Source organism: Uranotaenia lowii, chromosome 1, assembly GCF_029784155.1.
Source record: "Uranotaenia lowii strain MFRU-FL chromosome 1, ASM2978415v1, whole genome shotgun sequence".
NCBI classification, from domain to species: Eukaryota; Metazoa; Arthropoda; class Insecta; order Diptera; family Culicidae; genus Uranotaenia; species Uranotaenia lowii.
The window spans coordinates 52,639,093-52,651,342 of record NC_073691.1 but is presented as its reverse complement, the minus strand read 5'-3'; the positions used below and the strand labels follow the sequence as shown (position 1 = coordinate 52,651,342).

The 12,250-nt window shown below is 35.7% G+C and overlaps 1 protein-coding gene across 1 annotated transcript in view; it reads left to right on the top strand.

The window, feature by feature from the left end:
- The window catches only part of LOC129739215 (SET domain-containing protein SmydA-8-like), a 114,230-nt gene that overhangs the window by 88,182 nt on the left and 13,798 nt on the right, over nucleotides 1-12,250 (top strand). Inside the window, exon 6 of the mRNA XM_055730637.1 lies at nucleotides 9,370-9,656. Coding sequence (XP_055586612.1) covers nucleotides 9,370-9,656 — 287 coding nt within the window. The remainder of the gene's footprint in view (nucleotides 1-9,369; nucleotides 9,657-12,250) is intronic.

Below are 12,250 nucleotides of genomic sequence, written 5' to 3'. Positions count from 1 at the left end.
TGAAAATCGATTTGGTTTTTTTATCAACTGAGCTAAATACCTAATGTTTCCATAACTTTTTAGTATGTAAGAGTGGGGTGACGTGAGCAACTATGAATATCTCAGATGTGTGTTAAGATCAAAATCTCGCTTTGCGTAAGCACATTTTTCTATATGTTGTTGACTTCAATAGGCATCATATGATTCTTTTATTAATCAAGCTTAAAAAAATTTAAAACTTATTTACATAATTATTAAGTACTAAACAAGCACCCACTAACGTATATTTCATAACAAAAATATGCCCATACGCTTATGATCTTAGTTTTGACCTGTAGGATTTTTTTTATAAAACATCAATAAGTCACACAAACGCAACCAATTTGCAAACCGTAGCGTATGGGAAATCGTGGGCTACATTTTGTGAGGTATCTGGGGCCATTTATATTTTTACAGGGTGGCCAGCGAGTTTCCATTTTCAAATTCTCGGTTTTTCCCGGTTCTCCCGATTGAGATTTAATGGTTTTCCTCGTTTCAAAATGCGATATATATAAACGAAAATGCTTTATTTTTATTATTTGCATGAGATAAATAATTGTTTGTAAATGTTGCCATTTATATAATACTTTTAAAATTTCAAGTTATTGAATTTGACTGTAGAAATATTGCTCCTGAATTCTGAAATTTGAAACATAATCATGCGCGATGAATTTCGTATTGAATAACCGATCCATAAATCAACTAAATTTCAAGTGTGGATTCATTATTAAAATTTTAATTTTCATTTCGAACGCTTGTTTTATTTTCGGAAAAAGAAATCAAATTCAAATGGTGGTTGTGTAGTGCACGAGCTAATAAACAGATGCATACTGCGTGGTCTTTATTGAGCGTGTTTAACGTCACAAATACAAGCCGATTTGAGCTGTTCGGCTCTCACGTCAGCGTTGCTCTTCCTTTCGGGCAGCAGCAGTCGAACGGACAAGTCGTGTGTAGGTGGTGTGCGATAACCTCTCGATTCGGGTGATTTCCCGTAGTCGATTAGCCATTGCACATTTGGCGACCTAGATAGGACATTTTTTTCCGAAAAGTTTCTTCAGAAGGGCTAAGTGAAAATTACGGGAAATCACCCTGTCAAGAGGAAAGTTACAGTTTGTTGGAATAGGAATCATTTTGAAGGATGTGTCGATGGCCGATGGTGGTCAGGTCTGATGGTGAGTATAAAAAAGCGAGACGAGAGTCCGTTTACAAACAAGTTGAAAAGCGTGCTGGGAGTCGGCTTCGAAAAAAGTTGAATGGCGCGCTGAGAGTCCGCCCGAAAAATGAATTGTTTGGAAATCGTGCTAGGAGTCCACATCTTAAAAACAATGGCGCGTTGAGAGTCCGCCTGGATAAGAATTGTTTTAACAGCGTGCTGGGAGTCCGCTTCTAAAAACAAAACAAAAAATGGTGCGTTGAGAGTCCGCCTGAAACAGTTTTATTGAAAAAAGCGTGCTGAGAGTCCGCATGTAAAAAAACTGGCGCGTTGAGAGTCCGCCTAAAATAGAATTGTCTAAGAAAAAGCGTGCTTGGGGTCTGTTGGCCCATAAAAAAAATACAAACGATTAACGGAGTGGGAAAAAGGACGATATCAGCTTCCATCAGCAAGAAATAATGGAAAACTGTGGAAGTGAAACTCTTCTTCGAAAATGTTTGGAGAGCGAGAGTCTCTTGAAATTGCGGAACCGTTTCTCGGGTCGATCTAGAGCCGAATGAAAGCTGAAGTCGAATTACTCAAACCTGTGGCGCAAAGCCGATTAGCGAGAAGGAGATGGTCAGATCGAGGAAAATATTGGGATTGGGCCTGCTAAAAAGAATAAAGCCTGCTCTTTACTCTTACACAGATTTCCATAAGAATGACAGCTAATCGGAGTGAAATCGGAGTGAAGGCTGTTTCTCTCTCTGTTTATCACACGAGAAATCGTATACCGGGACTGCGAGCGCGCCCATCGCCCATGAACGATGACAGATTTAACAATGCTGGCAAACAAGGCTGCCAATTGCATTGTTCACCTTGGGAATATATATGTATGATATGATTTCTTAACTCATATCTCACAAAAATGTACGAGCCGAAAAGGTGCTAAAAAGAATTCACATTACAATGCAGATGGACTGAAGGCCGCATGCCGAATTGTAAGAATTTATGAATAGATAAATAAAAAGAAATACAAAGGAGAAATGTAATGAAGTTGATTTCATTGTAAAATTCATTGTGTGATAAAATCTGAAAAGAAAACTTGGACGATAACTATTGAAAAATGCTATATCTACTTGTAAAGCAAATATAAAAGAAACAAAAAAAAAAAAACTTGTTTTTTTTTAGTAGATGCTAGAAGTTGATGTATTTCTAGCTCAGGAGCAATTTAAGGATAATAAAATAGTCTGGGAAAAAAAACTGAATACGGGAAAACAAATGTTCCCAACAACAGTGAATACACGATTGCTTTTGACATCCAAAGAAAGGAGAGTGACACCAGGAAAGCTCCCAACGACGGGAGCTAAGCATCGTGGGAGAACGACGCCAATAGTGCGCCAACGAACAAGAGCGGACGAAAGAACAGCGACGCGCATTGGACTTAATCCTTTGGAAAAGTAGTTTTTCATGTACACTCTTTTTGAAAATTCAATAAGAAACGAATGCTATTCGAATGAAGTTTCATTTGCCATCTGCACATATGGGAAGCCATATGTATTCCGAATTCTCAAGCTAACTTGTATTTTTGCGATTATAATATTGTAGGCAATTGTTTTCGGGTTGAATAAACCTACTTGGTTAAAAATCCCTAAGGAAAAGGGGAAAAAAGTAGGCAATTGCGTGTATTTAGGCGTAGAGATTTCATGCCTACGTGTAGGCGCGCTCTATTTGAGAGTGTGAAGTGAAATGGGAAATGGTGAAGAGTGGATTTTAAGTAGTTTTATTCCAAATGTTGCTATGAGTCTATCAACTATTCAGACAGAAAGCAATAAGAAAAGAAAATGAGAGAGATTATGAGAGAAATTAATCTGAAGAAACATGGTATTCTTACAAGCAAATGCGATAATAAATGCATGTAATGTATATATTATAACAGGATACAGATCGTAAATCTTGCTATGATTGAATAAAGCTCATAAAACAGTTAAAAAAATTAATAAACAGATCAAAAACATCCAGCAAACCATGTTTGAAAACGAAGATTTTCCAGAAAGACTATTATCTTTCGTAAACTTTACTTAATAATATTAATACCTCCAGCAACAAAATAAACATCAAAATATCTAGAAAAGCAGGAAAAAAGTTTTTAGACGATATAATTAAATACAATAAAATTGAAAATCAATCGCTCTAATATACATTCACTACTGAATTGACTTTTTAATTGTATGAAGAGCTGCTTGAAGTTAAAAGGGATAGTTCTATATAACAGATCTAGCTTATTGCCACAAGAAGGCATTTGTTCACATCAAGACAGGAAAGCGAATCGGAGCATCAACGCAAAAACAGAGTGTTGAGCGATGATTTCTTCCATGTTGCATGAGCTCACGAAGAACGTGAATTTGATTAGTGCACTCAAATAATTCCACTTAAATTGTAAGTGACTTCTGGAATTAATCTGACCCATACATAAATTGATGTGGATTTTAAGTGAACGAGCAAGAAAATTTAAACAGAGAATTTCGGTGAAATTGAAGTGAACAACGAAGAAAGTACAAATTCGAGTGATGGGTAAGTGCCCAGCAAACATTCGCATAAACAACAGAATTATTCAAACAAATATATCAGATGTAAAGATTGTATTAAACTTACCAAAGGAGCATATAGCTACACAAGTGGAGGCGATATATCTACAATGACAAGTTTTTTTTTACGAACCGGTCAAAGGTAGAAATAAAGAGACCGGATAGAGTGTCAATTAAAGAAACGCCCATTTATCATAAATCAGATCACTATTAAATGGCTCAAATTGTTAATGTTGAATAAGCATATTCTCAACTTTTTGGAGACTTATTTACGAGTTGACTAAACTGCTATTCGATTCAACTTTTTTTGGCAAAACTTGTCTTGAATAAATGATAGAAAATCACTCAATATCAACGTGTTTACTATGGTTTTTGAAAACGTCTTAATAGTCGATTTGGATTATCATTTCTATTACTATTTCATGCTAGCTGGGTGAATATTTAACTGGATCATTTAAAACCAAACCTGTTGATGCTGGTAGCTCATGACTGACATTCGAATCGACATCGACATCGAATATGCCAGCTAGATCAAAATCATAATCACCTTATTGTACAAGCAGCATGCCATCACAACATGTGGATTTCTGTCTAGAGCGTTTGTGCTGACAGGATGCAAACACTTCTTTTCCTGAAGTGAAGAAGCTATAGTGCAGAAATTGACACTGTGAGGATCAACGATTTTGTAAGAGACATTAAATCCTTAACTATCATTAGAAAAGATAACCGTGATATAGAGCGAAAAATTTGGTTTGCTTCATACATATGCGGCAGATGTGAAAAACAAAAAGGCGTAACAATTCTTGTATGTTAGTTTGGATTTTGGTTCGTGTCGTTGGTTATGGAGTAAGCAGCTCGAACACAAAACAGTAAAAAGGAATTTTTGTTCTAGCCAAGTCCGATGAAAAATGACGACATTACAATTAACACAACCAGCCAGAGAGCAACAATTTTACAAAGCTATCGTTTCCATAAAAACCAATGATATTGAATATTTTCCATTCTAAATGTTATTGAGATAATAAACCGTAACAAAAATATTGGAAAATATTACCGCAATTAGCGATATGTATCTAGCAAGGCAGGTGTGGACAAGTTTGAAGAAGTGCTAACGGGGATGTTCTAAACGCAAATATAAAATTCATTCGTGCTTGAAAGTATGTAATTTTTAACAAGTCTTCGAAACCTAGAACAACGTTAAATTAAATTATGCGAAAGTCTGGGCTGTTACCAGTTACAGTATTAAAAAACCTTCCTATCGTATATGAGGACCAGCTTATGTATGTATATTCGCTTTGAAGCTTATATTCTTCTACTTAACCGCAACAAGAAGTTCCGACTTTCTAATATTCTTGTCTTTCTTTATGTGAACACATTTACCATATCAAGATATGCTTTCTGTGAAATCGCTTTTCAATCGATGCAAGGTCCGTAGGATACGTGACATGTATGCTTGGTTTGCGAATGATTTCCGTCGAATGCAATTTTTAACGTCAGATGAGACGAATGACCTGCACCGGTGGATTGGTGCAATGAAGAGGACGTTTATGACGCGCTCGTTGAACAAGGCTAAACAAAAGTAATTATATTTTACTTGATCGTATATTGAATTATTTCATTCCATAGAAACGGAATCGAAATTTTCCATTAAATGTTCAAGAAAGTTCGAACTTGCAAGAAAAAAAGAATAGAAAAAGAATTGAATATTTTGCAAGCCTTTTAAATCATATACAACTGAACTGCCAATTCATGAGTTGGCTCGTCGCGATGTTTCAGATTCGTAAGAAGTTCTACGTGAGTGTATAAAAAAAAACAGGCATTACGTATTTATTTAACTTGGATAAATGCGCTTATTGTAAATTTGCGCTTCAAAGAATATCCACCAGTTAAAAATCATAGTGGAAAAAGCAAGCTCTCGCCATGATGTATTATGAGTCTCAAGTTTGGCAGAGAGATTATTGAGCTCGTCTTACTATTCGAACTGTTTTTGAAACACAGGCTGATGGCGTTTATGTCTCGCATTTTATTTTGTCCACCGGATATCAGCAAAGTGCTTGGATAAAAGGGTCGGAAATGGAAAAGGCGAAGAAATAAATTCGCAAAATAGCCTGGTCCATCAGACCAAAAGTCAGATGGAACACGGGTAAGACATTGTATATTTTAGTAGGTTACATCGAGTGACATATGATACCATTCATCAGCTGTCGATACTTTCAGCTATTATTAAAGAAGCCTTCAGCTATTTATTTTTCTATTTTTTTTTTCTTTAGAGAAGAAGGAAGATGTGTAGTGCACGAGCTAATAAACAGATGCATACTGCGTGGTCTTTATTGAGCGTGTTTAACGTCACAAATACAAGCCGATTTGAGCTGTTCGGCTCTCACGTCAGCGTTGCTCTTCCTTTCGGGCAGCAGCAGTCGAACGGACAAGTCGTGTGTAGGTGGTGTGCGATAACCTCTCGATTCGGGTGATTTCCCGTAGTCGATTAGCCATTGCACAGTGGTCAAGAGGTTAGAGTGGTAAGACGGAAATCCCTGGTCTTTTGATGGCATGGGTTCGATTCCCATCTCGGTGCTGGGTGTTAAATGTTAATTTTAAGTTATCCACGTGATTTATTCAGTCTGTAAAGCTAAAGATGGCTAAGACGGTGTATGTCTTTAAAAAAAAAAGTTTAATTTTATAGCTTGGCTACTGATTGATATTCTAATATTTTTCTTATTAAGTTCATAAAACAGATTCCGATTAACCTTATTCATGCTAAGCAATCTGAAATTTTATTTCAGTTCTCAAATTGAACACTGATTCATGTTTTTTTTTATTGAATACCTTTAAATTTTATTTTAGAATGCGCTGAGTTCTAGATGCCTGAATCTATTTACCTTAATTCGGGTAAATTTATCTTAATTTTTAGTCTGAATTTTCAGTCCTATCTCAAAAATGCATGTATTCATTCGATTTTTAAATTTCAAATCCTACTGGTATGATTGAAAAATGTACACAAGAATCATACAAAAACTTGGTATCTTATAACACCTTTCCGCATGGGACAATTCCAGATTTTCAAAAGTTGAAATTGAACAAAATTTGAAGAAAATTTATTCGAAACCAATTAGATAAGTACCTACTTCGAAGTTATGTCGTTTGTCAGAAATTTGATGTTTGATTTTTGAACTTATGTTTCGATAATTTTTGACAATTTATAGTGTGTTAGTACAGATAACACAAACAAAGACATTTGATTTTGTTTTAGAATTTTTTATTTAAATATTTTATAAATCAAATAAAAAGACTTGAAGTGGTTTATGATTCTTTTTAAATTTTATTAAAGGTATCGTAAGCTCAATTGAAAACAGCTGAAAATAAGTAAAGTCACGTTAAAAAAATCCCGTTGTTCAATTTATTTGAAAACAACCTTTAACCCTAAGATTATTGTACAAAATAGCAGAAAACTAGTTAACCGAGTTAGGATGAATAACTTAATTCATGTTTCTCTTTTAAAGTTCTATTACCATTCAATTTTTTTTACCAAATTGATTCGATATTTTTTCTCTTCAAAATAACTTCATCAGTTTAAATGTGTTTGTTAGATTTCTGATGATTTTTCCAAATTTCGTTTCAGCATTACGATTTTTTTCTGAAAATAAAAACTAACTCTTAATGCAGATTCGATCATCATCAATTCTGGACTAGTGTATAATAATTCCAGTTATAAGATAGATGTTAAGGTTCAGCCTAAATATTAGTTTTCGAGATGTGGATTCTATCGAAAACTGTCTGATTTCAACGTATTAATTTACATCAGAACTATAAAGTCGTTGCATTTAGACTTTTTTTTTAAATTCCTATCATTGAAATTTTTACTTCAAATTTCTATGGAATATTTTTCCAGATATTCGTAATCAAGTGCACAACGATACAATCTTTTAATATTTATGCTATATAGTTTAACAACCAAGACATTACGTTGTAAATCATAACAGTTGTGAAAAGTTTATTTTATTTAAAAACTTTTTATATCCACTACAACACACAATATGCGTGAGCAAAGAAATTTTCTAAGACGATTCTTTGCTAGACAAATGTATGCGTTGAGTTAAAAAATCTAATTTTTTTTACTATATTCCAAACTTCTCTCGGCATTCAACTCATGAATATAATATCGTGACATTTTCCCGCTCTACCCTGCTATGAATTGTAAAGTTTCTGAGAAAAAGTTTCGTTATGATGAAATGAATGAATTTTAGGATTTGATAAGTTTATATATGAAAAAAAACCGATAAATAATTTCCCCGGTTTAGATTTGAAATTCCTGGTTTTTTTCCGGTTTTCCGGTCCCATTTTCAATTCCTGGTTTTTTCCCGATTTTCCCGGTTCGCTGGCCACCCTGTTTTGATGTTTTATACACCTTCACACAATACGTTTTTTCCAATCTGTTAAGTTTTCTAATGCCAAATGAAGAGTTATGAAAAACATTTTTTCCATCCTATATAAGGAATTTGGCCGAAACTTTCGCGAGCCAGGTTTTACGAATTATTCGATCATACCCAAGTAATATTGAAAGTTCTATTACAAGCTTCTAGACCAATTTTAGGTTTTATTAGAGGCTTGAAGATTTTTGCAATGCTATCAATTTTACTTGGGATACACAACTCTCTTTTTAATTTCCTCATCTGAAATTGCTTTAAAATAACTGAATGAATTATGAAATTACAGTTTTGGGTCAAATAAACTTTGCACGTTATCTAGTAAATTTGGATTGGTGGCCCACGATTTCCCACAGTTTTTCAAAATACAAAAAAAAAACATTTTTTTTATCCGACAGAAATCGGGGAAGTTTATTTATTCTAAAAATAAAAAAAGCCTAATGATACCTTAGAAATGTAGAAAACCTTTCCATTTATTTGTATCTTTTATAATAAATAAATTATGAAGCAAAGAAAATAAGTGGCCCATGGTACCCCACACTCCCCTACAAATAAGTTATCGTGATTCATCAGAAACTGGAATTTATTGTAAACTTTATGCTATAAATGAGTTGTTTTAACCAAGGTTGTCGAAATCATATAAAAATCTGTAATATCACAGAATTTTGAGGAAATTTTCATCACAGATCTCTGTCACATTACACAACATTTTGAAATATTTACAGATTTCACCGAATTTTTGAATTTTGAATGGATTTCCAAAACTATTACATTTTTTTGTCAATTTTAAATTTAGATTTCTTACTTTGAATTGGAAAAGTATGATAAGATTTTCAATTTAAACTGATTTATTTGAACTCTCATTATCAATTATCAATAATCATACCAACTTTTTATGAGAAACATACAAAAAACTGCTATCCAAGAAATCAAGTGGCTAGTGAAAGAAAAAAAAGTTGGAATTAACCATTTGGAATGCTCAGGATAGCTCCCTGTAACAGATATGTTTCACCACTCATAAATTCCTTCCCGGAAGGTGAAGTTTGCCTGACTTTACGAGGTGCACACTTCAACATTTCTACAAATTCCATTACATCCATCAGCTAGCACGTGCTTTGAAATCGAACCAAGTGCTCGTAATTACTTATCCCGGGACCACTGATGCTTACACGGTTGTTTTCTTTCTTCCACCTCAATACACTCTCAGAACTCAATCTGGAGCAGCTGAAGCGGAAGGTTGAACTTTGCCGGGACCTGTTGGATGTGGCCAGTCGACTGGAGCCGGGTCTGAGTGTGTTCCGAGGCAAGCTGCTTGAGGGTCTCGCGGAAACTCTTTCCGAGTGGCGGTCCCGAGTTGGACCGGATCTGTTCAATGCCGGGAAGCTGGATGAAGAAGGGCTGCTGCAGGAATACAATGACCGGGACCAGAACCAGGACCAGGACCGTCTTCGTCAGCGAGTGAAACACCCTAAGGGTAGCAGTAAATCGAAGGAGGTAAGTGGAAAATTTATAGAACAGCTAAATTGTACGCGTGGGCAGAGAAAAAATCCTGACTTCTTACTTTGCGGGAATGTGAGCAGTGACTAAAAAGTTTACTATAACATTCTTCGAATCTAGGAACTTACAATTTCTACGGATTGAAAACTATTAAATTTTCACGGTAAAATATCTTAAACTAGCTTGCCACTGTATGCCTTGCAACACATCCATATTATATTGATAAAAATATTTAATGAACTCCTTTACTATGTTTTGTGTTGAAACTAACGTGAGCAATGTGATACTTTGCCCATCTGATCAAATTTTAAATGCATTTTACATTGACCCGATTTAATTGTTTTTTTTTGTAACCTTTATCAGAGCCTTCTTCTTCTCAAAATGTGGGTTACTTGTATGCATTTAATAGTATTTTAATGCTGAAGTAGAAGGGTTTCAAAATTCAGATTTAACTAAAAATAATTAGTATACCATAAATGCACAATAAATAAAAAAAATTGTTTTTAAAAGCCATTTTTCAACTCATAACCATCACACAAACTGGAAAAATGATTTTTTATAGTTTTAAAATCAATCATTTTAAATCAACACTTCTTCCGGTAAATCATTTATAAGCTATTCAAATGATGTGCCTTATTCTGAGCAACAAATTTGCATAAAAATAAATTCCAAGCAGTCTAGTTTAAGAATTTCAAATCAATTTTTCAAAAAAAATTATAGAACGAATTCAAATAGAAACCAAGATAGTTTCGGACATAAAAATCAGTACACAGGAAAAGCTAACTAAAATATAACACCAGTTTTAAAAAGAAATTAAAACCGAATTTTTAAAATCTATTTCAAGATAAGGTTAGAAATTAACCTAGATGAAAAATGTGTTCGCAAAATGACAATAATTGATTATTATTAATGATCTTAATTTAAATTTATTATGTTCTTTTTCATAAAAAAACAGTTTTCCCATTTTAAATTATGTGCATTGAAGTATTTATTCAATTTATTACAGACATCAATTCCACGAGATCTCAACTCGAGCGGAGAACAAATCAGCAATTCCTCTTCAAAACTATCTGCACCTTTGTAGCGAAGATATAGCATTAGCTGTGAATTGCAACTGAAATCGGTTGTCTCATCAAGCTGAATAGCAAAGTATTTCGCCTGTTTTAAAGCAAAAATAACTTGTTCCCTCGTATTTTCGGCTAATGTAGAAATTCGTTCTATTACTATTCTAGCAGACAAGGGCATTGAATCCAGTTTCTTCGCTTCTGTTTACTTACTTACTTAATGATCCCGCGCCGATCCACCGGTGCATAGGGCCGTGGAAAAAGACCTCCACTGTTGACGATCCGGAGCCAGCGTCTTCACCTGGTCCCAGTCAAGATTCTCGTCGACAGTTCGGATTTCAGCGGCTAGGCTTCGCCGCCACGAGTTTCTGGGTCTGCCTCTTCTTCGATGACCTTCTGGATTCCAATCTAGCGCCTCTCTGCAAATCTCGTTTTCATCTCTTCGTAGCGTGTGCCCAATCCATCTCCACTTACGTTCCCGAATATCGATTTCTATCGCCCTTTGATGACACCGGCGATTCAGTTCCTCATTCGAGATCCAGTTGCCAGGCCACCAAGCGCGGATGATATTCCGCAGGCAGCGATTTACAAATACTTGAAGTTTTCGCGTCGTTACCGCATATGTTGTAACGTTTTGGTGAGGCAAAATTCAAGGAAAATCAAAACGAACAAGGTTAATAAGATGTTGACTTAAGCGCCAAATTTTCCAGTGAAAATTTGCCAACACCCGCGTTTAGTTTGCCCGGAGGCTAGCGGGAAGTCGTGGTTCCGTGCCAGATAATTCACAAGTTCAAGTCTGATTTCACACCCTTTAATTTTTCACAACATTACATTGGTACTACAATTTTTACTAATTGGCCGGTCAGCCTCAGCTTCCGTCGGCTCAACCGGATTCCAGCTTTCGTTCCGCAAAAGTAAAATGGATAACACCAAAAAAGGGCCACTGGTTTCCTGAGGAAAACCACGGCAAACTTAGCAACGCATCACTAATATTTGTTGTTTTAACAACTTACGTGGCCCTTCTGGATTTCCTTGCTCCGGCTGGCGAGAGCGATCGAACGAAGATTGGACCTCTATAAACGGGTGACGGTTTGACACCCAGATCGCTCCCGCACTCTTCTCCCACGCCACGTGCAGAACATCGCACCTGCGGTAGCGAACCGCTTCCAAGCGTCCAACACGACAGCAACGACACGGCAACATTGGTCGTAGCGACAGCAAACCAGCGGCTATTCCAACAGCAGCGCACAAAAACTTTTGGTCGCACTTACCGACCACACGGGAGAAGGCCCAAGAACAGACTGACACTCGATCGCAGCAATCACTGCCCTTTTATCAATTCCGATCTAGTGCAGTTTGGTGTGATGCTGTATAGTTTTCGGTCGACGCTCAAGGTTTTCGCTCGGGTGTTTTGCTCGTGCGTTTTGGAGTGTGTTTCGCATGAATATTATCGTCGTTTGAATAGGGTGCTTAATCAAAGCTGAACTTTGATGTTCAAAATGTTACAATGTGCACCAAGTTTCGCAC